The 24,468-nt window shown below is 37.0% G+C and overlaps 2 protein-coding genes across 4 annotated transcripts; both read right to left on the bottom strand.

Moving 5' to 3' along the window:
- Positions 1-3,196: 3,196 nt before the first annotated feature.
- Positions 3,197-10,054, bottom strand: LOC5564133 (aldose reductase). Of its 3 annotated transcripts, none has more exons than XR_002502726.1 (6): positions 9,905-10,054; positions 9,515-9,677; positions 4,590-4,732; positions 3,826-4,518; positions 3,650-3,749; positions 3,197-3,406 (listed from the first exon to the last, which is right to left on the bottom strand). XR_002502726.1 is itself a non-coding variant. In XM_001648413.2 (6 exons), the coding sequence occupies exons 2-5, from the start codon at positions 9,587-9,589 to the stop codon at positions 3,707-3,709; spliced, it is 954 nt and encodes a 317-aa protein (XP_001648463.1). In that variant the 5' UTR covers positions 9,590-9,677; positions 9,905-10,054; the 3' UTR covers positions 3,197-3,406; positions 3,672-3,706. The 3 variants fall into 3 exon arrangements, 2 of the variants coding, with proteins under 2 accessions (XP_001648463.1, XP_001648461.1); XM_001648413.2 differs by having other exon boundaries at positions 3,672-3,749; XM_001648411.2 differs by lacking the exon at positions 3,650-3,749 and having other exon boundaries at positions 9,905-10,053.
- Positions 10,055-13,392: 3,338 nt separating this feature from the next.
- LOC5564109 (1,5-anhydro-D-fructose reductase) lies at positions 13,393-14,793 on the bottom strand. Its single transcript, XM_001648410.2, has 4 exons — positions 14,607-14,793; positions 14,365-14,532; positions 13,785-14,309; positions 13,393-13,712 (listed from the first exon to the last, which is right to left on the bottom strand). The coding sequence occupies exons 1-4, from the start codon at positions 14,781-14,783 to the stop codon at positions 13,524-13,526; spliced, it is 1,059 nt and encodes a 352-aa protein (XP_001648460.2). The 5' UTR covers positions 14,784-14,793; the 3' UTR covers positions 13,393-13,523.
- Between the last annotated feature and the right edge of the window lie 9,675 nt (positions 14,794-24,468).

The raw sequence follows: 24,468 nt of genomic DNA on the forward strand, positions 1-24,468 counted from the left end.
ACCCTCCCAGCTTTGGCGACTTTCTGGATACTGGATTCAGCGTAGAGTTGCGCAAGCTCATGGTTTATTCTTCTCCTCCATACGCCGTTCTCACATACTCCGCCGACGATCGTCCTAAGCACACGTTAGCGTTAGCGTTAGCGTAGTTACGGTATACTTCGTAGATTGGATACTAGCAACATTCATGTGTAATTTGATAATTTTACTCAGACTGCTTTCAGGAACAAGGCTGGGGAGTAAACCTTGGCTTAATCTTGGACAATATTACCAAAAGCATGAATATTGCTATTCCCGACCACGCCCATCTTTACCGTAACTTGGATTAGGAAAAGGAAATGTTGCTGTAGCACTTACTTAATGAGAGGCCACCGACTCAGCGACACCCTAATAAGTGCTACGGAGGGGGAGAATGGGAAAGGTTTGACGTCAGGATTCGCCTGAAAAGCTAGCGATAGACAAAGGGCATTTGTGGTTAAGTGTTGTAAATTTATTCTTTTGAATGCCGGCAATTAAAAGAGAACCTTTTTTACTGGATTTCATATTAGACACTTGTTATGATGATTCGGGTGTTTTTTTTTCTGCTCAGAAGTAAATACAAAGCAGAACCAATCCCTCTAGGGTCATTGTATCGTAAAAAAAAATAAAAATAAAAATAAAAAAAAGCAAACGCGATTAAAGCACTTTTTAATATACGAATAATACTCGGCCAAGCAATCGTATCGCACTATCAGCAAGCTATCATCACAGCGGAATGCGCGAACCGAACAAAATTGTTTATCTCCGAAGATTGGCGAAAAAAAAAGTTCCCGTAACGAAAACACGCAGCAAGTTCCGTCAAAGCAAACCCGTCAAAAGGCAATTATCGATCCGATACCTATCAAAATGCGATTCATAAAGTAATGGAACAAACTCACCGGATTGTTTCAATAAAACATGTGCCATCTGTAACCTCCGAATGGAAAAATGTGTTCCGGCCCGAGCACCACGGCATCCAAAATCAAGCTGGACTGGATCACGGCACCCGAAACACAATTCAAATCACTATTTATTGTTTTATATGACACTTCTTTTGGCTTTCTTTTATATGACAAACTTTTGATAATAAAACTACAACAATTAAATACAATGAATAGGCAGAAAAAATACATTTTTGACGGCAGCGAAAACTTTTCACGTCCGATTTTTAGCACGGCTCACTTCGATACTTCGACGAAAACACGCGCGAAACCGTGAGCAAAATCTATCGGACGACGCAAAACCGAACCGTCGATCGTCGCAAGTTTCTCGTTAAACAGTCAATAGACCCTTCAGTGTGGATGTATTCAATACAAACACCAGTGTCGTCGCTCGGCGGCCAGTGAAAGAAGCTGAATGTTCGAAAGGTTGTTGCCTGTACTTTTTGCCGCTGGCGCCAACTGTTAGCGTTTAAGCACACGTCGTTCAAAAACTCCTAGCGCTTGCAGGTCCTCTTCGAGCATTGTCCACGTCTCATGCCCGTAGAGGACTACCGGTCTTATCAGCATCTTATACATGGTACACTTAGTACGGAAGTGAAGTATACCAGACCGCAAGGTCTGGTGGAGTCCGTAGTGAGCACGACATCCGGCAATGATACGTCTTCGGATTTCTCTGCTGCAGTTGTTATCCGACGATATTAATGATCCAAGGTAGACAAATTCGTCTACCACCTCGAACTCATTTCCGTCGATCATCACGCGTCTGCCAATGCGAGATCTATCGCGCTCGGTTCCTCCAGCCAGCAGATATTTCGTCTGCGACGTATTTACGTATTTACCTTCAATCCAACCCGATCTGCTTCACGTTTCAGCCTGGTATACTGTTCAGAAACCACCTGGAACGTTCTTCCGACAATGTCCACGTCGTCAGCAAAGCAGATGAACTGGCTGGATTTATTGAAGATCGTGCCCCGCATGTTGAAGCCCGTCCATTTAATAACATCTTCTAGCGCAATATTGAACAAGAGGCAGGAAAGACCATCGCCTTGTCGAAGTCCTTTGCGTGTTTCAAACGGGTCCGATAATGCACCCGATATCTTCACACAGCACTATACGCTATCCATCGTTGCCCATCGTTTTCCCGGGAAAACCATTCTCCATTCAACCATTCCATTGAAAAAAAAACCTATGATAGTCGACTCTCCACATCTCGAAGTTCTACATCTCGATATCTCTCCCTATGTCGATGATATTTTTGAAATGTCCTTTCAATCTGCATACATTTGCACTCTCCATATCTCGATATCCTCCTTATCTCGATATCTCTTTATCTCGATGTGATTTTCGTTCCCGATTTTCTTTTCGTATGACGATATGGACCGATGCACGAGTTCACTACCTGACGTTTGAGTGGTGCCGTGTTATTTACGTGACCATAACAACGAGTGAATTCGGCACCGCTCAAACGTCAAATTAGTGAACCCGTGCATCGGTCCATACCCACTTTCAAAGGTTACTAGACTAGATATAAAACCCAAGTAACATTAGCAGCTGAACAACAGTTCATTCAGCTGAAATATGCTTCAGAGTGAATTATTCAACACTTTTACCCCTAATATGTTTTGCGGAAAATGAGACTAACCTATCTTGGCCCTTCTCACTCTACTTGATGAATCGTTGAAATTCCTGTAAAAATTTCAACGATTTATAACAATAAGTTTGCAGAATAAGAAGTAGAAAATATTGAAAGTTTCCCGTCTAATAATGCTCGATTGGATAGCTGACGGATTACTAGACTGATTTATGTGGATTTCTTACTAGATTTCTAAATTGTTCAAAAACTATATTGACAATATGTCCCCATTCCCCAGATTTCTAGCAACATCTGTAGGCAGAACATGTTACTTGGATTTTTTGTAAAATTTTAGGTCAGATCACGGTAAAAAGAAGCAAGGTATTATACTCCGAAAAATGACATTTGGCAGTGACGTCATTCCTATCGCAAACTCGAACGAGTGCAAAAGAAAGCAAGGCCTGCTCTCCTTTACTATCCTCAAGGCCTCATGCTTGACGATAGGAATGCCGACACATGTTTTGATGGAAAATCGTTGTTTACACGTGGGAATAGCCTACCTTGTTGTGTCTACCGTGGGTCAGATCGGCATCCTTCTGAGGAGTTCTGATTAGGGTGGTAAACATTATTGGAAGTGATATGTTTCTAACAAACTAGACCAAACGAAATCGTTAAAAATCAGTATATTCCATTATAATAAAGCGACAATTAACAAAAGGGAATCCCGATCGGTAGTACAAGTGATACTTCACAACGAAGCCATCCAAACGGGTTGTTCTTCCAAGGACAGTATGGTGTGATGATTTCAGCGACATTTGTGTGCGGACGCAACTAAAATTCTTCCTTCTCGAAAGGATGATACGGGTGACCAGCAGCACTGAAAAACATTATCGCCAGTTAGAAAAGAATCGTCTCGACCAAGTCGGATTTTTAATAAACCAGATAAGCTAAAGGGAAGAGCCTAATTGCCGCAAAACAATTCTAATACGCAAAACAAGAAGATTACAGATGGAAACCATTAGGAAGTGTCAAACCACTCATTATAATTAGTGCAGGAAGTGATAAGCCAAGCCGAGTTAAGATGGGGTACAACAAACCAAACGCTACAGATAATAATTACACATTGGCAGCAGAACGTTTACGTTTTCTTCAAATTTCGCTTGACAACAGGCACAGCTTAAAAATCCTCGTGGAAAGGGTAATATGGACTGGTATCAGCGCTATGTGTTGAAATAATTGCAATTGTAGACAATTTTAAAGTAAAATAGTATGTCGAGAGAATAGAATGAACCTAACCTGGTAATCGGCACCAAACGTCCATTGCAGTCGAAGGACGTGATCAGCTTCATATCGTCCTCGGTTAGCTCAAAGTCAAACACCTCAAAGTTGGATTGGATGCGTGATTTGGTCACGGACTTGGGGATAACTACGTGGCCTCGCTGAATCTGATACCGAATCAAGATTTGAGCTGATGTCTTGTTGTATTTCTTGGCAATGGCAACAATTTTCGGGTCTTCCATCAGTTGGGGATCTTCTGGCTTAGCCCATGGACGGTTGGGTGAACCGAGGGGACTGTACGCGGTAATGACAATATCTCGGCTAGCGCAGAAGGCTGACAGCTTAGTTTGAGCCAGATAGGGGTGGCACTCAACCTGGTTCGTCACTGGCTTGATCTTGGCAATAGCCAAAACCCGTTCGACCTGTTTCGAGTTGAAGTTGGAAATGCCAATACTCTTGGCAAGTCCCAATTCGACCAACTTTTCCATTTCCTTCCAGGTGTCCAAATAGTCAACGTCGGAATAAGCTGTCTTTCCGTCGGCATCGGCGGGAAACAGCTCGCCGTCCTCCTTGTAGGCCATCGGCCAGTGGATCAGATACAGGTCGACGTATTCCAGTCCAAGGTTCTTCAGCGTCGTTCGACAGGCACCTTCGACCAGATCCGGACGATGGAAAGTGTTCCACAGCTTGCTCGTAATGAACAGATCCTCACTGATTGGGGAAGAATGAGAAATTTGTATTGAACATTCTGCTTGAACTAAGATATAGCTTAACAAATTTACCGTTTGACAACGCCTTCAGCGATCTTAGCGTTAACACCTTCGCCAACCTCGTGTTCATTTTGGTACACATGGGCACCATCGATGTGACGGTAGCCAACGTCAATGGCATCCTTTACTGCCTGTGCGACTTCACCGGGAGGAGACTGACAAAAAATGAGATTTAAAATAACCTGGTTGAAGTTAAATGGATTGATGTTTAACGATTATTGAGGCTCTCTTATCTTTACTCTATGATTTCAGTATCTTCTTCACTGATTGCTCAAATTGAGCATGAGCATAAGCATTGATGTCCGTACAATTTGTAGTTGCGATTCCGTGAGTGATAAGATCAATCGAAATTGCTTGGGAGTAGCTTAGCATCAGTGTATAATTTCGAGTATTCCAAATATTATAAAGTCAATAACGGCACCGGCCTAGTCCTTACGCTAATCGGAGAAGGGAAGTAATGTTAGTGTGACATCCATTGTTACTAAAGACCGAGTATACCTCTGCATCTTCATGGTTGTCACGGGAAGGAGTTTTTGTTTGTGGGAGGGGTTCAGAAGCTACACAATCTGGATTCACCTAGGTAAGTGATGCGATCAGTGTAAAAAAATCTTTTCACATAGTCTTCTTCTATTCTACTCTCCTGAACAGAAAATATTTCGACATATCTAACGACGAACAATTCACAAAGTTTGTTGCGTTTGTAAGTGATTCAAATAGTCTTAACAGTCAATGGAAATAGCGTCGACACTTCATGTGTCGAAATATTTAAAGTTCTTTTTTGCAATTAAAAAGAAGAAGTAAAGGTACGTGTCCTTCAATATGTATTATGTAAAATATGAATTAAACTACGTAAACTCGCAGAGTAGCGAACCAATATTTTTTTTTTGTAAAGATACTTATATGCAACATTCATACCGTATTCACGAAAAGATGTGTGCAAACATATTTCAATAATTGATAATAGAAGCAGGCTTGTTTATCAATTGATAATTCATCGATGACAAGGTAGCTAAAAATCACTTCAGTTTCAGTTTTAGTTCAATTATTATTTTATTAGGACTATCTACCAAAAAAACAATTGATCTGTCATGACTTTCTCCGCTATTTGATAGAAAAAAAACAGAATTACTTTCCAGCAATATTCAATATTTCTAATACAACATCATGATTCAAAGGCTTAATTCTCATATTATCGAAGGTATGGATTTAATACAATTTTAAGAAGGATTTACATAGAATCCTGATGAAGATAGATTTTTCACAAAATTTCGTACAGAATTCTCACAGAATTTTCACGAAAATCTTTCAAAGGGTTTCTTAAAATTGCATTGCGGGATTCTCAAACATTTTCAAACAAAACACAGAATTCTAGCCAAGATTACTGAATCCAAACGATAATTGTCACAAAGTCCTTGAAAAAAGCTTCCACTGAATTCTTGATGGATTTCGGAATAAGATTCTTATAAAATCACAAACAGCATTATTACCAAATCCAGAAGAATGGTTTGAAAATAAATCCTCGTTGATCACGTCGTTCTATCTAAATTATAGACATAATTTCTACACACATTTGCGCAATATTCTTTTGAACTCTTGCGACAGTTTCTCTATTTCATAGAACTTTTGATTGGATGTTTAAACAAAACTAGATGATTTTGATGCAGATTCCTGATAAAATTATCGATACAAATAAATATGGAGTGGCGTTTGTATGTCACAAAATGGCTTGAGAACGGATTGACGTAAGTTTTTCACAGTTGCACTCGGCAAGGGATGCGACGTGATAGTGCGAAGAAAAAGTTTGTAAAAGTTTCCGGAATAATGTGTTATTTTGTATGAGAAATTACATGAAGTTTTACAACAACCTACTTGATGGTAAGACAAAGTTTGGTGGGACCACTACTGCCGTGAATCGCAAGTCAGTCCCATCTGAATTTTCGTCAAAACTGAGCTGAGTTCAGGGCTCTTTCAGATGCCCTAATGAGATTATAAGGTTTGTTTGGAAAAAGTAGGAAAAATACCAAGTCAAATTGTCCCATAACGAAAAGTAACCGGATATCGGTCCCACTACAAATTTTCGCACCTTGTACCACAAAAATGAACCGTGGTTTTATCATTTTTATATTTTTCCTTGAAAGATATCGTAGTGAGAAGCAAAAAGTAGAAGTTTCACAAAGATTTGAACATGTTCCAATCCTCAGGAATTTTTTGAATATTCGTGTGCATATCGAGTTTGGAAACTTCACATCCCATTTTCTCAATGCCTACTTTTTACAGATGGGACTGACTTGCGATTCGCGGCAGACTAGGTTCGAATAAAATTATATTTTTTTAATAAAATCGTGGGCATCGTTATCAAACGCTCATTAGGGTAGATGTACCAATAGTGGAGGTACTAAGCACGATTGAACTTCGTTTAACCGTCTAAATTCAAGAAGCGCAATTAATGTACATGTTAATGTTGTAACGGGAAGAAACGACCATTGATGCAAAGAGAAAAATGATTTCATCGCAGTAATCCACGGCATGTCAGTGAATAATAATACCTCCACTATTGATACATTATTCCTTTAATTGCGGTATTTTTTTAATTTGTGTTCCTATAGTTGCGGTATCCGTTGTTTTCTTATGGGATCCTCCACTATAGGAACACTTTACCGCAACTATTGGTACAGGTAAGAAAAAGTTTAGCAATTTTAGTGATATTTCATCAGTTTTGATGCAATTTGAACGCTTTTTTCAACTATTCCGTGTTCAAACAAGCCAATACGTCGATTGGCAGTGTCAGTTCTGTGGCTAATATAGTAAAATCAGTGAAAACGGCACTACCGCAACTATAGGAACACCCACAACTAAGGGAACACTTACCCTATACAGTTTCTGTGCAGCTCAGGATTGTCAGTCCCATCTGTAAAAAGTAAGCATTGAGAAAATGGGCTGCACAGTTTCTAAAGTCGTTTTCCATACGAATTTTCTGAAATAAATCAAGAGGATTGGAACATGTTCAAATCTTTTTGAAACTTTCACACTACAGGTCGGACTCGATTATCCGGAGACTCGATTATCCGGGGACTCGATTATCCGGGGACTCGATTATCCGGGATTGGATTATCCGGAATTTTAGACTCAATTATCCGGAATTTGGTTTTTGATGTTCTTGTTTTTCAATTTTTATGCATAAATCTGAGAAAATTTGGTATTGCCATATACAATATGAATGATTTTGCAGTTAAGAACGTGTTTAAGAAGAGGGGGTTTGAAAAAGTGTTTTTTTTGTGTATGCTGGTCAAAAATTTGTTTTTTTTTTTTGTAAAGGCCCGTACTGTTCCTAGAAAAAAATTCTGGCTACACCACCGCATCATATAAATAAAATAACTAATATAATAAAATATAAAATACTAATACTAATAAAATATATAATGCTATATAATATACTATTACAGTCGCCTCTCCACATCTCGATATCGAAGGGACCATCGAGATAGGGAGAGATCGAGACAAAGAACAAATCTCTGATGAATACTAGATTGAAAATCACTCCGTTGCCAAGAAAGTAATACACAAACAGACGTCATTTTGCGCTCCCAATTTGTTTTGAATCCCACAACTTTGGTCTAGTAACCTTCGATATTGGTCATATCGACATACGGAGAGAAAATTGAGAACAAACAATCAACAGAAACACATCGAGATATGGAGATATCGAGATAAGGAGGATATCGAGATATGGAGAGTAAAAATGTATGCAGACTGAAGGGACTTATGAAATCATCGACATAAGGAGAGATATCGAGATGTAGAACATCGAGATGTGGAGAGTCGACTGTATAATAAAATAAAGATAATATTTTAGTTCTTTTATCAAAGATTTCAATATTTTTCTTAGTGATTCGATTATCCGGAAAATTCGATTATCCAGAGTGAAAAAAAAAATCGACACTCCGAATAATCGAGTCCGACCTGTACTACGATATCTTCTTTTCATTTCACTACGATATCTTCCCCAGAAAAATATAAAGATGATTAAATCACAGTTTATGTTGTTGTTACACAATGCGGAAATCTGTAGTGGGACTGATATGCGGTTACTTTTCATTATAGGACAATTTGATTTGCTGTTTTTTTCCTATTCTTTCTGAACGACTCATATTATCTTATTAGGGTAGCTGAAATAGCATTAGAAGATTTATGTTGAAAACTCAGCTTAACTCAATTATACGTGACTGATTTTACTTGCTAAAATAATTTCTGTTTACACACCTCTAGAATTTTCTTTAGAGATCGCTTAGATAAATTGCTCAGCAGATCGAGGTATTTTTACATACTAAATTAAAGCAAAGCATGCTCTACAACGTAGTCTACAAAAATAAAAATGGAATTCTGTTTGTATGTCACGAGTTGGATTGATAACGAGACATCCAATTTGAACAATTACTTTCCTCAGGGCTTCAACGTATTCCTATGGAGAAAAAGTTTCGAAAAGTCTTCCGAAAAAAAAAGAGAAACTGGGAGATGTCATAACATTTTCAAACAGCCTACTTGATGGCAAGACCAAGTTTGCTGGGAGCACTAGTTATGTAGTAAAGGAACATTTTCACAATTTCAACTATAGCAACACCAAAATCATGGTTCCCCTATCCCAGACCCTGGACAACAAGCATGACGTTGGCATGATCCTTTGTTGACATAACTGTTGTAATTGCAACGTTTGTTATCAAAAATTAAACACCAAGGAACCGTTTTGCTTAATCATTCTCCGATACCGATCAGAACAATTTTACCTATGTATGACCTACTTGCTGTGCAAAAGAGCACTTTGCTTATCTCTTCCTCGGTGTGTAATGAAACAGAATTATGCAACGATTGCTGCATTCCAGATGTTTCCGAACACCATTCAATCAATTCTAATACACTAGTAATACACTGATAATACTTACACCCCACGTTCCCAGACCGAGAATCGGAATCGATTTGCCATTGTTGAGCGTCACTCGTGGTACCTTGGATGCCATTGTTGTTGCAATCTAAACAAAGGGGGGAGTGAATCACTGAGTCCGAGTGGCGAGTTCTGATCCGAATACCGACGCGACGTGGACGACACTGAAAGCCATCAAACGGCAGCGGTTACTATTTATAATTTAATCGGACCTGCTAGCGTATGAAGTACAGAGATATGACTAGCTACATATTAGTAATACCACCGATGGATGATAGAGAATGCAAAAAAATATACATATGGAGTCGACAGACAACTATCTACACATTACTTGATCTCACCAACGGGGTGAACACTATTGATTAGTAAATTTATTTAAAAAGGTACTTACATGTAATGTAGACGAATCAATAGTACGTCGTAATATTTCGTTTGTGACAGCGATTATGAACCGGCCGGCAATCTCAACGATGGATGCAAAATACTGTAATTGCAATAGCCGAACCTGTGATGCTTGTTTATGTTGGTTCTGTGCGAGCAGCAACGCCTACTACAACAGTACGTCGAGAGAAAGCATAGAAACATACAAACACAACGGCTTTCGAATCAGCACAACAACCAAAGCAAGCAGGGAACCGTACTGGTCTGATTTTTGACTGGTTGTAAACTTCTGTAGGATGTCAATATGACCTAAGCACATTACCAATTAGTTATATGTAGGCTAGGATTCTTCTAATAACTGGCCCGTTGAATGAACTATCATCTTTGATTTTAAACATATCAAGACAAATTATTACAACTTTAAAGTTTATTTCATGCTTTTATCTCAGTTTGGTATTTTTTGATAGAAATGATCAATTTAAGGTTCATTATGAAAATTTGTTTGAGTTATAAGTATAATTTTATCAGGATTTCAGCGAAACTGAAATACTATCAGACGGTTTGATTCAAACATGAACAAAAGTTATTTTAAAAAGCTGAAACACAAACACAAATCATAGGTTGTTTTCTCTAAAAATGTCAGGCATGAATTTCAAACAAACCTGGGAGTGTTAATCGCTATACATATGAGCTGGTTTCAAGCAAAACCATGAAATTGTAGACAATATTTTCTCGGAATTTTTTAAGAAATTGCACAGAATTTTATTTAGAATTGAAAAATTCATGTGTCTTTGTTGGATTTCCGTGCAGGATTCTTGTATAATTCTGGGCGGCATTCCAGATAAAGATTTTTTTTATGAAGAGCAAAACCAAACCAAGAACAGTATTCTCAGAAAATTCAAAGCAGAATATTCAAATAATGCCATGTTAAACTCGAAAAGTAAGTGAATGCTGAATCATTATGGTTTGAAAAGGGTGGTCAAAGTCATTTTATGGCAGAACCAAGAATACTGTGATAAGTGTTCTACAATCTATCAAACTTGGGTACCAACTGCAGTACCAAGGAACGAAATGTAGTACTAGAAGTAGTACCCACTCTGAGCCCGACTACTTTGTCTTAATTTCGTCTTTGTCCCAATGTTGCCCAACACAGCGCACAATGATTCCTCTTCATAAAAACAGCGAAAAAAAGTCTTGGAATGGATTTCTCATATTCGAACGAAGATTTCTAATTATCATTTATCTGATGCTAATCATCTGTAACTACTCATCCTTTGTGGGTAACTTCTTCATGTACCGGAATTTTATGAGATCAACTTATGATATTGGCTCTGTCAAGTTTAATGGCATCTGAGCCATATAAAAAAAAGACTTTTTCAATATGAAAACCTTGTGCTTCTTTGTACAAGCATCTTTTGAAATGATTTGTTAACGTATATTCTCTTTTTCAACACTTCAGTAAGACTTTTATTTATATGTTCTCATATTATTCTGAGTAGGGATGAATAAAATATTGCGTTACGTAAAATTTGTCAATTTAAGACCCTCTCACTCCCCACGTAACAGCTTTTGTATGGAAAATTTGAAAGTTTTGAAAAGACCATAAACTTTGGAAGATCCGCTCCCTACCCCTATTGCGTTACGCAATATTCAAACGGTCCCATATTCAAATCTGCTGAGTGCAATACAATCGAAACGACAAATTGTTGCCTAACATCCTGGTTTTGCTGTAGTGTTGGTCACTACTTTACATATTTTCGGGGATTCATATGGAAGTCGCGTTACTTATTGGAATTTTCGCGTATCATGTTAAATAATTCGCCTAAATCTTATTTGAACTGTAGTTTAGACACATTTCGTCAATTGGGTTTTATGTCCAAGGCTTAATCACCGCATGACTTCATTATTGATGCGATGATTGTTTTTTTTTTTTGTTTGTTTTCAACTTATATTCATTTATTGCATCGCTCGCTTGCAATTCTATCCATCATATTCTTTCTTTATTTTTTTACTTTCTTCCGCTTTGAGTAGAGTCGCGGTCACCGAAAAAAGTCTATAAATGCTCATTATGGTATATTTTACCAGGAAGCTTAAAACACGAGCATAATGCTCGTATTCTTTGAAATATTGTGAAGAGTTCAATTTTCATCATATACTAATGCAATTCTGAATAAGGACTGAAATTGAATATTGTGGTGAAATACAAAAGAAATATTAAAATTGATAGTGCAAGTTGATTTTTTCACTTTTCTCCATCTTAGAATCACTGTGCGGCGGTACCTACTTCCGAAGAAACTCATTCAGATATTTTTTTGAATTCTGAACATTTTCTGTGTTTAAAAATCTTTCTCAATAAAATTAAATGTTCAAAAGCCTCGCGAATATTACAGATATTTTCTTATCGGAAATTTACCTGACTTTCCCGAAATGCAATTTACATGAATGAATCTTTCATTTTATAACTATTAGCATATGTAGGAAAGAAAGCTGAGATGCTAATTCAAAGAGAAATAATTAACGCCCTTTTAAATTCCTACAGCACCTCCTCGGTGGAACATCTGATTTTTTACCAAGTTTGCGGAACGTAAATTTAAAGTTAACAACGATCTCACACCACTGACAAAATAATCGAAAGAAACTGCACAATTGATCACGTGGAAAATTTGATCGATTCGTTACTGTAATCTATCCAATTCCCATCGTGATAAGTAGTTCTCTTCATCTTCATCTAAGAACTAATTGGTCGGTGTACGGACAGACTGTTTTTCAATGGCTCCAGGAAAACGTACCCCAGACATTGAAAATATCAAAATACTTGTTTCATTTGCTGTAATTAAGGAACTTATCTATTTGATGATACATCTGTATCAAAATAGCCCCGGAAAAATCAGAATTGATAGAGTCCATAACGTATCTTTAGAACGCCATAATAGTCCGGTCTGTCTGAACACCGACCAATTGAACAAAACTAGAAGATCGTCTTGTGTTGGATTTCTACAGTATTTTCTCAATCAATTTTTAGATATTTTCATTGAATTCAGTTGAAATTCCAGCCTCTAGGCACAATTCCTTGGGTAATTTTGTTCTTTAAATTTGAGCTTTTGAATAAAAAAAAGAGGTGTATGACTTTGATTCATCTCTATCTAATAAACCAAAAAAAAACAATATAGAGTTCGCAATAGGCATCGCGCCTGAATGGATGTGTTGAAAATCGATCTTTCACATTGTTATCGTCTCCGCAAATAAATAGTTTCCACAGGTGTATTTTTTTTTTTAATGTCTATAGCTGCAACACTTAACTTGGTTAGTTCTGCACGCGTTCTGCTGGACAGTGCTTAGTTGAACCCCAAACAGAAAAAAAAAACGTTTTTTGTGTCTTTTTCCAAGAAGTGGACATAATTAATTTGGGAGACTCATAATTTGATTTCTTGAAAAATATTGTCAAGGCTCAAATCTTGTTTGTTTATTGGAAGTGAAGTTCAGAAGGCGAGAACAACATTTGTACTCTGAGTAAAAAATCGCTTTTATTTTTTCAAACAGTTTTAAATAGACACGAGACATGATTAGTTCTCTATGTAGTACGTTATATGTGCCCGAAATTAGTTGTCCTTTTTGAAATGTCTGAACCTTTAAAATTCAGCATCAAATGGGTAATATTTGTGCTTCTTTAATGGAGGGAAGGGCAGCGTTCGCTCCGACTGGAATGAATCCATGTATTGCATTTCCTCGTCAGTCAAACTGAAGTCAAACACGTCGATGTTCTGCCGAATCCGTTCTTCTTTTGTTGAGTAAGGAATTGGAATCGTGCCGAGTTGAATCTAAAATAATATGGGAAGCATTTTATTGAACAGCTCAAACACTGACACTGATATTCTGCCTTTTGTCCTTACCAAATATCTTAATATTACTTGTCCATCGGTTTTACCGTACTTTTTCCCAATATCCAACACTCGTGGATCCCCCAGAGCCGTTTTGTTTCCATAAGTAGCGCGATGCGGTCTTCCCATCGGTCCAAACGCCGTTACCGTTATGTCATGACTCCGACAGAATTCAATCAACTTTTTCTGATTCCAGCCCGGATTCACCTCAATTTGATTGTTAACCGGTTTGATTTCGGCAATTTCCAAGATTCGACTGATTTGTTCACTGTTGAAATTTGACAAGCCAATGCTGCGAACTTTGCCACTTTTTACCAATTTTTCCATCGCCTTCCAAGTGTCGACGTAGTCCACATCGGAGAACAGCGCGTTCCCATCGGAATCCTTCGGTTGCATATTTGAGTACTCGTACCCCTGAAATTCCAGTCCCATTGGCGAGTGCATCAAATATAAATCGATATACTCGAGGTTGATCATGTCGAACGACCGTTGAAAAGCTTCGGCCACGTGGTCCGCGTGGTGAAATGTGTTCCATAGCTAAGGTATAACAAGTTTGAGAATTTCCAATGTTCATTACATGTTGCAAACTAACCTTAGAAGTTACGAAGACATCCTCGCGCTTGATTACTCCTTCGGATATTTTTGCACGGATGGCTTCGCCGACTTCCACTTCATTTTCGTACAAAAAAGCAGTATCAATGTGTCGGTAGCCTGCATCGATTGCCTTCTTCACTAGGTCAATTCCTTGCCCTTGCTTCGCCTGTTTCGAATCAAGGTCAGTTGTTTCAATCAGCAGCTGATGGTTATTACAATGAAGATCAAAGACTAGCTTACCAAATACGTTCCGTAGCCCAGTCCAGGAATGGTGTATCCATTTCCAAGATCAATATTTGGTACCCCCTTCGACATTTTAGTAAATAAATAATCAACTCTAGGAAAGTGAGCAAACTTCAAAGCACTGTGTTTCGAGTGCCAAGACACACGATATAAACATCGCCAAGAGACGAACATTTTCAATGCAAATGTAGACACATCCATCGGTCTCACGACTACAACCGCGAGATCAACCGCGACCACTTGATAAGCATTGGTGTGCGGTTTGTTCGGTTCCTAGTTCCTACTGGAAACTTGTAGGATCATATTGGCGAGATAACTACGACCAAAATTTGTTGAAAAGAAAAAAATTCAAATGTTTTTATGTTTTAAACTCCAAAGGTTCTAAATGTTTTAACGTAAGCAATGCATTCCTTACCGAAAGCTAAAACGTTTACGTCCCTTGCCCAAAAGGAGGATTACATAGAGACATAGTAGTCGGGTTCAGAATAGGTACCACTTTTAGTACTGCTTTTGGTCCCTTGATACTGCAAGAGGTACCCAAGTTTGACAGATCACAGTACACTTTTCACGGCATTCTAGATTTTGCTCTCTTACCTCATGTGCCATAAAATTCTAGGCAACTGTAAGAAACATGGAGGTCTTTATTTTGACTTTGGTATTTATTTATTCAAGGGCTGTCAATGTATTACGAGATACATGCTGCTCATTGGCGTAGCTAGGATTTTTCGCTAGAGGGGGCCTAGGGGGGGCCTACCAAATACTTGTTTTACAAATTTCGTAGTTTTATCAGATTTGCATTGATTTTATTAACTTAATATCTAGTCTCATTTCGCGGCACATCCGTGATATTTGTAAATTTTAATTTTCGCTAAGAAAAAGATGCATTCTTTTTGTAATTCTGTCAAAAATTGTATCGAAAAAACTCATCCTTTGTGATTTTTCCACGAAATTTTCAGGTATTCAACCATGAGATATGAAGAGATTCCTCTCCTCTGAGAATTCATACGGGAATTTCTTCATGAATTATTTTCGTACCTTTCAGTGCTTTCTCCAAGATCTTCTGTACCAGTTTTCACTGAGTTCGTCCTGGATTTGCCACGCAAAATCATTCCCAGACATTCTGATTTCACCAAAAAAAATCTCGAAGAATCTCTAACGAATTGCTAAAAAAAACGTTTGAAGGATTCTGCTAGATAATGCATTAGAAATTCTTACAATCGTTTATCCTGAAAGGTCTTCTACGTAGTTATTATATAATTCCAATTGTTAGTTTAAAGAATCCACCTGTGTTCATTAACAATTTGTTTAGGATTTTCTGGAATTGCTGAGGATTATTTTTAAGTTCAAAAAATTCCAGGAGTCTCACCAAAAATGTCTTCAAGATCACCAAGCAAGGATTCATTCCACGAATTCTTCAGAGAGTTCACCAATAGTTTTTCCAACTCTGCTTGTGAAGTTCATTCCAAAATATATCTACAGGATTGTTTGAAAAAGTCGCAGCAAAAATTATCCAAACTTAAAAAGAAATGATTGGCTGTTCCATGTGTTACTGTAAGAATTCCTCGTAATATTCCACAAGAATTTCATGAGTAGTTAAAAATAATTCAATTGAGAAAATGTCATTCATGATTTCTCAGAGAAGCTCTCTGCAGATCTATCTGTATTTTGTTCACAGATACAGCTTATGCTCGATAACTGGGCTGAGAGAACCTTCCAGTTAGCGAGCAGTGCTCGATAACTGGACTGCCATTCCAACGCACACACACATTCAAATAAAAATCGAGGGGGACTTAGATGCAAAGTTTTGATCGGCGTTATTCGGTTTTGGAATCGCGTCGTGTTCGTGTCATTCCGTCATTGAATTCGCGTTTTAATCGTACCGTCTTGTAAATTTTGAGGTGAATTATACAGTTTTCGTTCCTGCAATGGACATCCCACCGGGCACCAACCGCAAACGGAAACAAAAAACCTTTACGTTGGTGGAAAAAGTTAAAATTATTGACGATTTCGAAAGAGGAGGTGGTTCGCACGAGTCGCTCGCCAGAAAATATGGCGTAGGATCCTCCTCGGTGACTCGCATTTGCACGCCCCTCGTCAGTTACGGGATGGTGAAAGTTTTTGACGTTTAACTGTTTTTTAACTGGGCTACAGCCCAGTTAGCGAGCACCCAGTTAAAAAGCAGCCCAGTTAAATAGCACCCAGTTATCGAGCATTAGCTGTAATTATATTTCAGATTTCAACATCTCGCAAGCAGAGCAACATCTCGCTTTCTTTCAAAACTTTCTCGAAAATATAATTTTTTTCTTTATTTTTTCAATAATGCCTAACTAAGAAATGTTCAAAGAATATTTCTATAAAGTTCCTAGCATAAAACATTCAACTGTTCTTTTAAAAACTCTCCCGCAAAAATACTCAAAGATTTCCCGAGTAATTTGTTGAGGGGTTTCTTAGAGAATTATATTATTTTTGATATTTTTCAGAGATTTTTTTTCTTTGAACCGCACTAACGTTCCTTTTGGGAATTATTTGTCAGATTTACTAAGATTTTGCAATTCATTCCTAAATTTTCTTTAGGAGTTACATCAAGTATTATTTAAGGTTTTAGAAAAAATCCCAATTTTTTTTGCGAATGGTAACCTCAGGATTCTTTCATAAATAAAATTCAAAAATTTATCCACTCCACAGTTTTAGGTTCAAAACTAGTCCTGGAATATTTCAATATTGTTAAGGAGATTGCTTTACCAATTCCTTTACGAATCACCCCATATCAGATTTGAAAAATTAATTGACTCTTTTGAAAATTGAAACAAATACAAAAGAAAGAACCTTGTCGGTTATTTTTTGAAAAATTGCAGCGTAAATATAATTAAAAAAAAAAACTGTATTCCTGTTGTCAAATTTAAGAAACAAATCGTAGAATTTCTGAAGCTTGTTGACAATGTACCTCACAGAAAATCTTAGATAGGATTTACTACAAAAATTCTTGTTCTTTTTTCTGTGTCATTTATAATAGAAAATTATGTTTAACACCAATCATTTGGATGGATTGAATTTTCACTGAAATGATTTGTAACTAAAATTTTAAATAATATGAACTCCGAAGTTTCATGATAATATCACAGACAAACAGACGTCACACTCTCATCACTGTCCATCAACTACCTTTTAAACGGTCGATTCAAAACTATGGTAGGTGGCCAATCAACCACCCGCAGCGCTCGCATCGTTTTTGTTCGTGTTTGACGTTTACTCACTACCGCCATCTGTTGGCCTGTCGGCCAAACACACCCATTTTAGCATTGGGCGTACATGTCCTCGTGACTATGATTTTGATCGAGATTTGTTCTAAGTGATAATATGTTGAACATATCGATGCAGAACTCATTTTTTCCTAGCGTTAAAATTTCCAAATTTGTAGATCATCAATTATTTTGTAAATTGTAGGATTTGAAATATCGCCGGTATTTTTAAGAACGTTACCGAAGATCTATTGTGGTAAAATTCGTGATCAAGATATAAATGAATTTGAATCATATGGGAAACTTTTGCATTACTCTGAAAGTTTGTTAAGGAATTCCTGATAGACTTTTCAGAATCCGGAACCATTAGTATAAGAATTCTGCAATTTTCCAAAACTCTTTTAATTTACCTTTATTTAGATTCATGGAAATGTTGCTTTTTGGAGTATGACAAAATTTTTGTACGAAGTTCCTCAAAACGTCATGCGAAGGAAGGAGAAACAACAAAATGTTGAAGCAGGTAGAACAATAGATGGGCGACGGTACAATGAAAAATAATTTATAATCTTTTCTCTAGCGATAAATTACAAGATAGTTCAAACCTCCCTAATGAATTTACAAATAAACCAAATCTCTCAAGAAGGTCCATCAGAATCTTCTGCAGAATTATGCTTCAAATCTGTCTTTCCTTGACCTCTAGCCTCTAGAAATTTCGCCCTCATATCACACAAATATTCAAACCAAGAATATGGATTCTGCCAATAACTGGTAAAAATAACTTGGTAAAAAAAGTGTTTAAGAAATATCAATATAAATTGCTTTATGAATACCTCAATAAATCGTTCCCCCTTCTCAGTTATTTTGCTACATGTTTCTCTACAGATTCCTTTACCGCTATGCCAACTTCTTTTTGTCTCGTGAGTTTCAACAAATTTCCTCGAAGGCAAGAGATATTTTAAAAACAATTTGAAGCAAAATTTCTAGAAAAAAAAAACAAAACATAGTAGAGATTTTGATGCAATTTGTGAAGTGTTTTGGAAATATTTATTAAGGTCTTTTGTTAAACTTTGCGGAAAAAATGTAATAACATTTTTGGAAAAACTATTTAAATAAATTCACATGAGAATTTCCAATAGAACTTTAGCAAAATATCTCAGTATTAGATTTGGCAGAATCAATTATTTTTTGGAAGAATTGCGTGTGAAAACTGAACTTTTGATGGATGTAAGTAACATTTTTAAGGTAAATACGGGAACATCTTCCGGAATCAATTTGCTAATAAAAAGTAGGCATAGAAGGAATTTATGTCCACCAGGAGGAATTCGCTTCGAAAGTATGAGCAAGTCCCACAATATTATCCCCTTATTTCCTAATTTCCAAGAGATTTGCAAAAGTTCTGAAGCTACCCTTCAATATTCCTTGAGGAATTTGATTATACTAGAATTTTGAAATACTAGAATATGGAAACGTTTTTGGAAAAATCTGCTACAAATCTGTTAGATATTACTCAAATAATTTATGAAATAATAAGTTTCATTGTAAGAATAAAGCTTAAGCAAAAATTTATTCGTACAAAAATACTTCAAAAAATGAATAAAAATTAATTTATTGCTGAAATAAAGCACTACGGTCGATTTTAATACATTTTTTCACACCAGGTTAAATTTCTGGCATTCATCTTAACAAAAAACTTGGCCATGCCAAAGTTGAATGTTAAGCCTGATTTTTCGACAAAAATTTCCGCTTTGTATTATCTAAGAAACTCCTTCAGTAATTTTGTCTTTTTTTTATTCAATTTTTTTTTTAATGTTATACGAGTTTAAGTTAATGTTTGAATTTCATAAGTGAATTCTCATAAGGGAAATCATCATCACCGGACACTTCGAGCAGGGTTTCCTTCAAAAACATGATAAATCAGAATGCAGTGAATATGCTGTTTTATGCTAAATCAGCATTATTTGGATTATTAAAAAACGAATTTTGGGAATCAAACTTCCTGGATATTGACGCTAATTTGTACGGTATTTTTTGTAACGGGGATGTCGAAATCGCACACAACAAGAAGCCATTTCTAACAGTAACCAACGGACGGTTTAGCTTTCGGTTGTAGCGCGATTCACCATGGGGCCCAGATAGCCGTAGCGGTAAACGCGCAGCTATACAGCAAGACCAAGCTGAGGGTCGTGGGTTCGAATCCCACCGGTCGAGGATCTTTTCGGGTTGGAAATTTTTTCGACTTCCCAGGGCATAGAGTATCTTCGTACCTGCCACACGATATACACATGCAAAAATGGTCATTGGCAAAGTAAGCTCTCAGTTAATAACTGTGGAAGTGCTCATAAGAACATTAAGCTGAGTAGCAGGCTCTGTCCCAGTAGGGACGTAACGCCAGGAAGAAGAAGAAGCGATTCACCGAAGTCAGAACCGCCACGCTGATGCTGTGTAAGACAAGCGAGGTTTTCTCACTATAGGAGTACAACATAAAATAGCGTAACTACTGAAGAAATTTTTGTCAATAACAAGAGTCAACAAATTGTTTTTTTTTTATTATCATCAAAAATTCTGAGGGGGGGTCTGGAAGATTCTGGAGGGGGCCAGGCCCCCCTGGCACCCCGTGTTCCTACGCCAATGGCTGCCGTTCTACCAGGTCCGTCCCACTCGGGCTCAGATTGGGTATCACTTATAGTACTGCATTTGGTCCCTGGGTAGAGCAAAAGGTACCCAAGTTTGACAGATCGCAGTACACTTTGAAGCCATTCGTTTCATCTGTCTCGAATTTGCATTTTAGTACAAACTGAATAAGTGTAAACTTCAATAACATACGCCGATAAGTCGTTAAGCTATACAGAATAATGATTTTTACAGCAGATTATTTGATTTTTACTCATCGTAATGATTTATTACGCAACTCATAACAGTTACGTGATGAAAAGGCGTTGCGTAATAGTCATTACGCAGCTGATTGCAGTAACGCAATTACTATTATCACACTACACAATACAGTGCAGCAAAGTAGGCTGTTTTATAACAGATTGGGGAGATGAAAAACAGCCTATTACGATGAGAAATTGCAAAATAGGTATTGATGCAACAAGTTGCAAAATGATGATTTTTTCAGCAAGAGTCGTACATTTATTCAATGAGGCTTGCCGAAAAATAAATGATAACATGACGAAACACAAGTTTTCTCTGATTCTACTGAAAAAGAGAAAAACTTTTTTTTAAACTTATCCATATAAAGATATTGCTTCTATTTGTTGTAAGACTGTTGGCAAAATAACTAAACACATGTTTTCGGAAGGAGTTGTTAAGCAAAATCATTATAAATATTCTGGAAGCCTTTTCCAATATATATTTATATTTAAACATATGAAAATATAGTTATCACAATGTATTTAAGAGAAAAAAAAAATAAATGGTTCAGCGATTTCAAGAAGATTTTCTTCAATAAGCATAGAGCAAAGAGTTGTTTCTGCAGGTGCGTTCATAGACAATAATTTTCTTATGAATTTCTTAAAAACATCTTTTAGATAATCTACAACAGTTCTCAAAGAGAACTATCTTCTGTTGATATGTACCAAATATGTTGTACTTATACTTTAAATTTGTAAATATTTAAGTCACAACATGATAGTTTTTGTGGATTCCGATAACAATTCCATACAGTAGCCGTTATTCAAAATTTAAACAAAATAATATCTGGCATGGAATATTGTACGCAAATTCCAACATTGGGATGAATGCGATGGATGTCCTTGTTACATGCAAATTGATGCTACATTTTTAGTGCGCATCGTACTTTCGTGCTGTGCGTACACGAATTCTCTCTGCTCTTGGATTTTTTTTTATAACTACCTAAAGAAATAAAACAGTACTTTTCAGTGCTACAAAAAACAGTACTTTTCAGTGCTAAAATTAAAAACGGTACTTTCCAGTGCTACTAAAACAGTACTTTTCAGTACTATTTTTTCTACTATTGATCCCTTTACGATCCTTGTTTGGACCCGTGCCTTCGATTTTTCGTTGGACCCGTTGGCGAAAGCTAGCGGTGGTAATCCTTCTTGGACACCGTCTAGGGAAAAAACCTCTCGAAGGTCACGTCTTTCTCGTTTATTAACTAAACATGGTATCAACAACTAACAAAAGGAAGGGTGAATCTCTGAATTCACAACTTCCCTCCAAAACAGTGGGATTTAAAACTGTCACTACACGTGGTAAGAATGAAAGAAAGGACGTTTCTCCGGAATGCGAACTTTCTTCCAAGGGTGAAATGAATAATTGTATCGAAATGAGCAATCAGTTCGATGCTCTAAACAAAATTTTCCGAACACCAAATCGAAAAGCCTCTAGCCCAGGCTCTTTGATTCAAGTGAGTACGCAAAGAGTACCGCCTATCTGTTCAGAATTTGGGATATTTAGGCAGGAGATCTTGAACTCCATTAAGGGAATAAAGGTCTCCTTCCAAATCGCAAAGAAAGGAGACTGTCGCGTTTTGCCGGAAACTCTTAAAGATCGTGAACTTCTTCTCAGACATCTTGAAGAGAAGAAGCACATTTTTTTTACTTATGACGACAAAACTGAACGTTTGTTCAAAGTTGTCTTGAAAGGTCCCTCAAGTGACTATAAATCACCTGAAGAGATCAAAAATGGAATAAATGATTTACTTGGATGTTTCCCAGTCCAAGTAATCATTATGAAAAAGAGAACCCAATCTGGCATTGTTCGGAAAGGGCTTTCTCAAGAATATTATTTAGTTCACTTTAACGAAAAAGAACTTAATAATATTAAAGCTTTAGAAAAAGCAAAACTTATGTTCGATGTCCGTATGACGTGGGAACATTTCCAGAAAACTGGAGGAAATTATCAGAACCCCACTCAGTGCTGTCGGTGCCAAAAGTGGGGTCATGGTACAAAAAATTGTCGCATGGATGATAAATGCATGATTTGCCAAGGACGTGTGTCAGGGAAGGAAGATACCGATAAGTTCTTATGCGCCAATTGCAAGGGCAATCATAAGTCAAATTTTTGGTCTTGCCCTTCGCGCAAGAGAGTCGTTGAGGCTCGTGCCAGGCAAATGAAAGATAATATCCGTTACGATAACAGTCGTTTCCGGAATTTGCCTGGTAGAGTATCAAACAATGCTCAATTTTCAGTTACCGATCGCTTGATTAGGAATCATACCCATCAGGAAGATCATAATCATGCTCATTCTCAAACTAATTTTAATCCGTCGGGTAGCCGTTCGAATCTTTCAATTTCGAATGTATCTATCCACGGTAAATCCTTTACCGATATCGTAGCAGAAAATTCGAACTCCTCCCCTATTCGTTCCATGAGTACCCATTCTACTTGTTTCAAATCAAATGGAAAAAAACCCTACCGCCACAGGTAACTCCTACTCAGCTTCTTCGTCTACCGAAAATTCTAATGGGAAATCATCACCCACTTCAAGTGATATGTCTGCCTCTGATTTTAATTTTCTAACTGAACAATTGAATCTAATGATTGATGCAATGTTCAAAGCCACCACTATGACTGAAGCAGTCCAAGTAGGTGTAATATATAGAGTAAGGTGGGGCAAAAGTTCGACCTTAGTGGTATAATCAAAGTTTCCAGGAAAACAATAGCAGTTAAAACAAAACAAATACCATTCAGTGAATCGTCAACATATTGGCTATAATTTTGCTGAACAAACTTGTGTCAAAATATTTACCCATTTTTAGTTATAACAGTTTCAAAAATAATTGTCTTATTCGAACTTTTGCCCCACCGGTGGGGCAAGAGTTCGAATCTAGTGTGGGGCAAAAGTTCGCTGGCTGAAACACAAAATATCGATCCTTTTATGATAGGCATACTTTACACCAGCCGTAAACTTAAGTTTGACGAAAAATACACACTAAATTTTCATCAAAAAATTGCCCAAAACCGGGGTAATTGTAATATATTCAAAAATTGCAGTTTTTCACAAAACTATGAGGAAATGTAAAGTTTTGGTGACAATTTTCACACGATCATACAAATTTGACTGAATTTGAAGATAATATGTGGATTTTAGGCAATTTTCAATTTTTTCCGTGATTTTATACATGGGTCGAACTTTTGCCCCGCTGATTCGAACTTTTGCCCCACTATGGGCTAAAAATTGTTTTCGAGCATCTATGCAAAAACTAATACAACTCAAAGCAACCTTATGATAGGCATAGAAACGCCCTTACATCAAATATTGAAAAAGATTTTATCTTCCATATTCCATGCAACGAAAGTTTGACCAAAAATTACAATATTCACGTCGAAAAACAACAAATAGACATAACTTTTCCAAATCTCAATCGATTTTTATGATATTTGGATTGAAAGTCTCTTACTTGAATAGCATTCGAACCACCATGACATTTATAAGATTTGTTTTGAATTGAGCTGGAAATCTTAAAAAGAAACTCTTACCCCACTTGAACTTTTGCCTCACTTTACTCTACTAATTAAATTGTTATTGGATTACGTTTTTCTAATGGATCCAAATAATAATTTAAATATTTTAAATTGGAATGCTCGATCTCTGAATGGTAAAGAGGTTTTTAATTTTCTTACAGCTAATAACGTGCATATAGCAGTTATTACTG

The sequence above is a fragment of the Aedes aegypti genome, chromosome 3 (genome assembly GCF_002204515.2).
Source record: "Aedes aegypti strain LVP_AGWG chromosome 3, AaegL5.0 Primary Assembly, whole genome shotgun sequence".
NCBI lineage: Eukaryota > Metazoa > Arthropoda > Insecta > Diptera > Culicidae > Aedes > Aedes aegypti.

Bases quoted from the DNA above. Each gene is read 5' to 3' on its own strand.
- LOC5564133 (XM_001648411.2), bottom strand. From the start codon at position 9,589: ATGGCATCCAAGGTACCACGAGTGACGCTCAACAATGGCAAATCGATT. The intron at 4,519-4,589 runs GTAAATTTGTTA...TTCCCCAATCAG, and splicing joins GCTGAAGGCGTTGTCAAACG to TGAGGATCTGTTCATTACGA. The intron at 3,407-3,825 runs GTTAGGTTCATT...AATGTTTTTCAG, and splicing joins CGTTTGGTGCCGATTACCAG to TGCTGCTGGTCACCCGTATC.
- LOC5564109 (XM_001648410.2), bottom strand. From the start codon at position 14,783: ATGTTCGTCTCTTGGCGATGTTTATATCGTGTGTCTTGGCACTCGAAA. The intron at 14,533-14,606 runs GTAAGCTAGTCT...GATTCGAAACAG, and splicing joins TGGGCTACGGAACGTATTTG to GCGAAGCAAGGGCAAGGAAT. The intron at 14,310-14,364 runs GTTAGTTTGCAA...GTTATACCTTAG, and splicing joins ATGTCTTCGTAACTTCTAAG to CTATGGAACACATTTCACCA.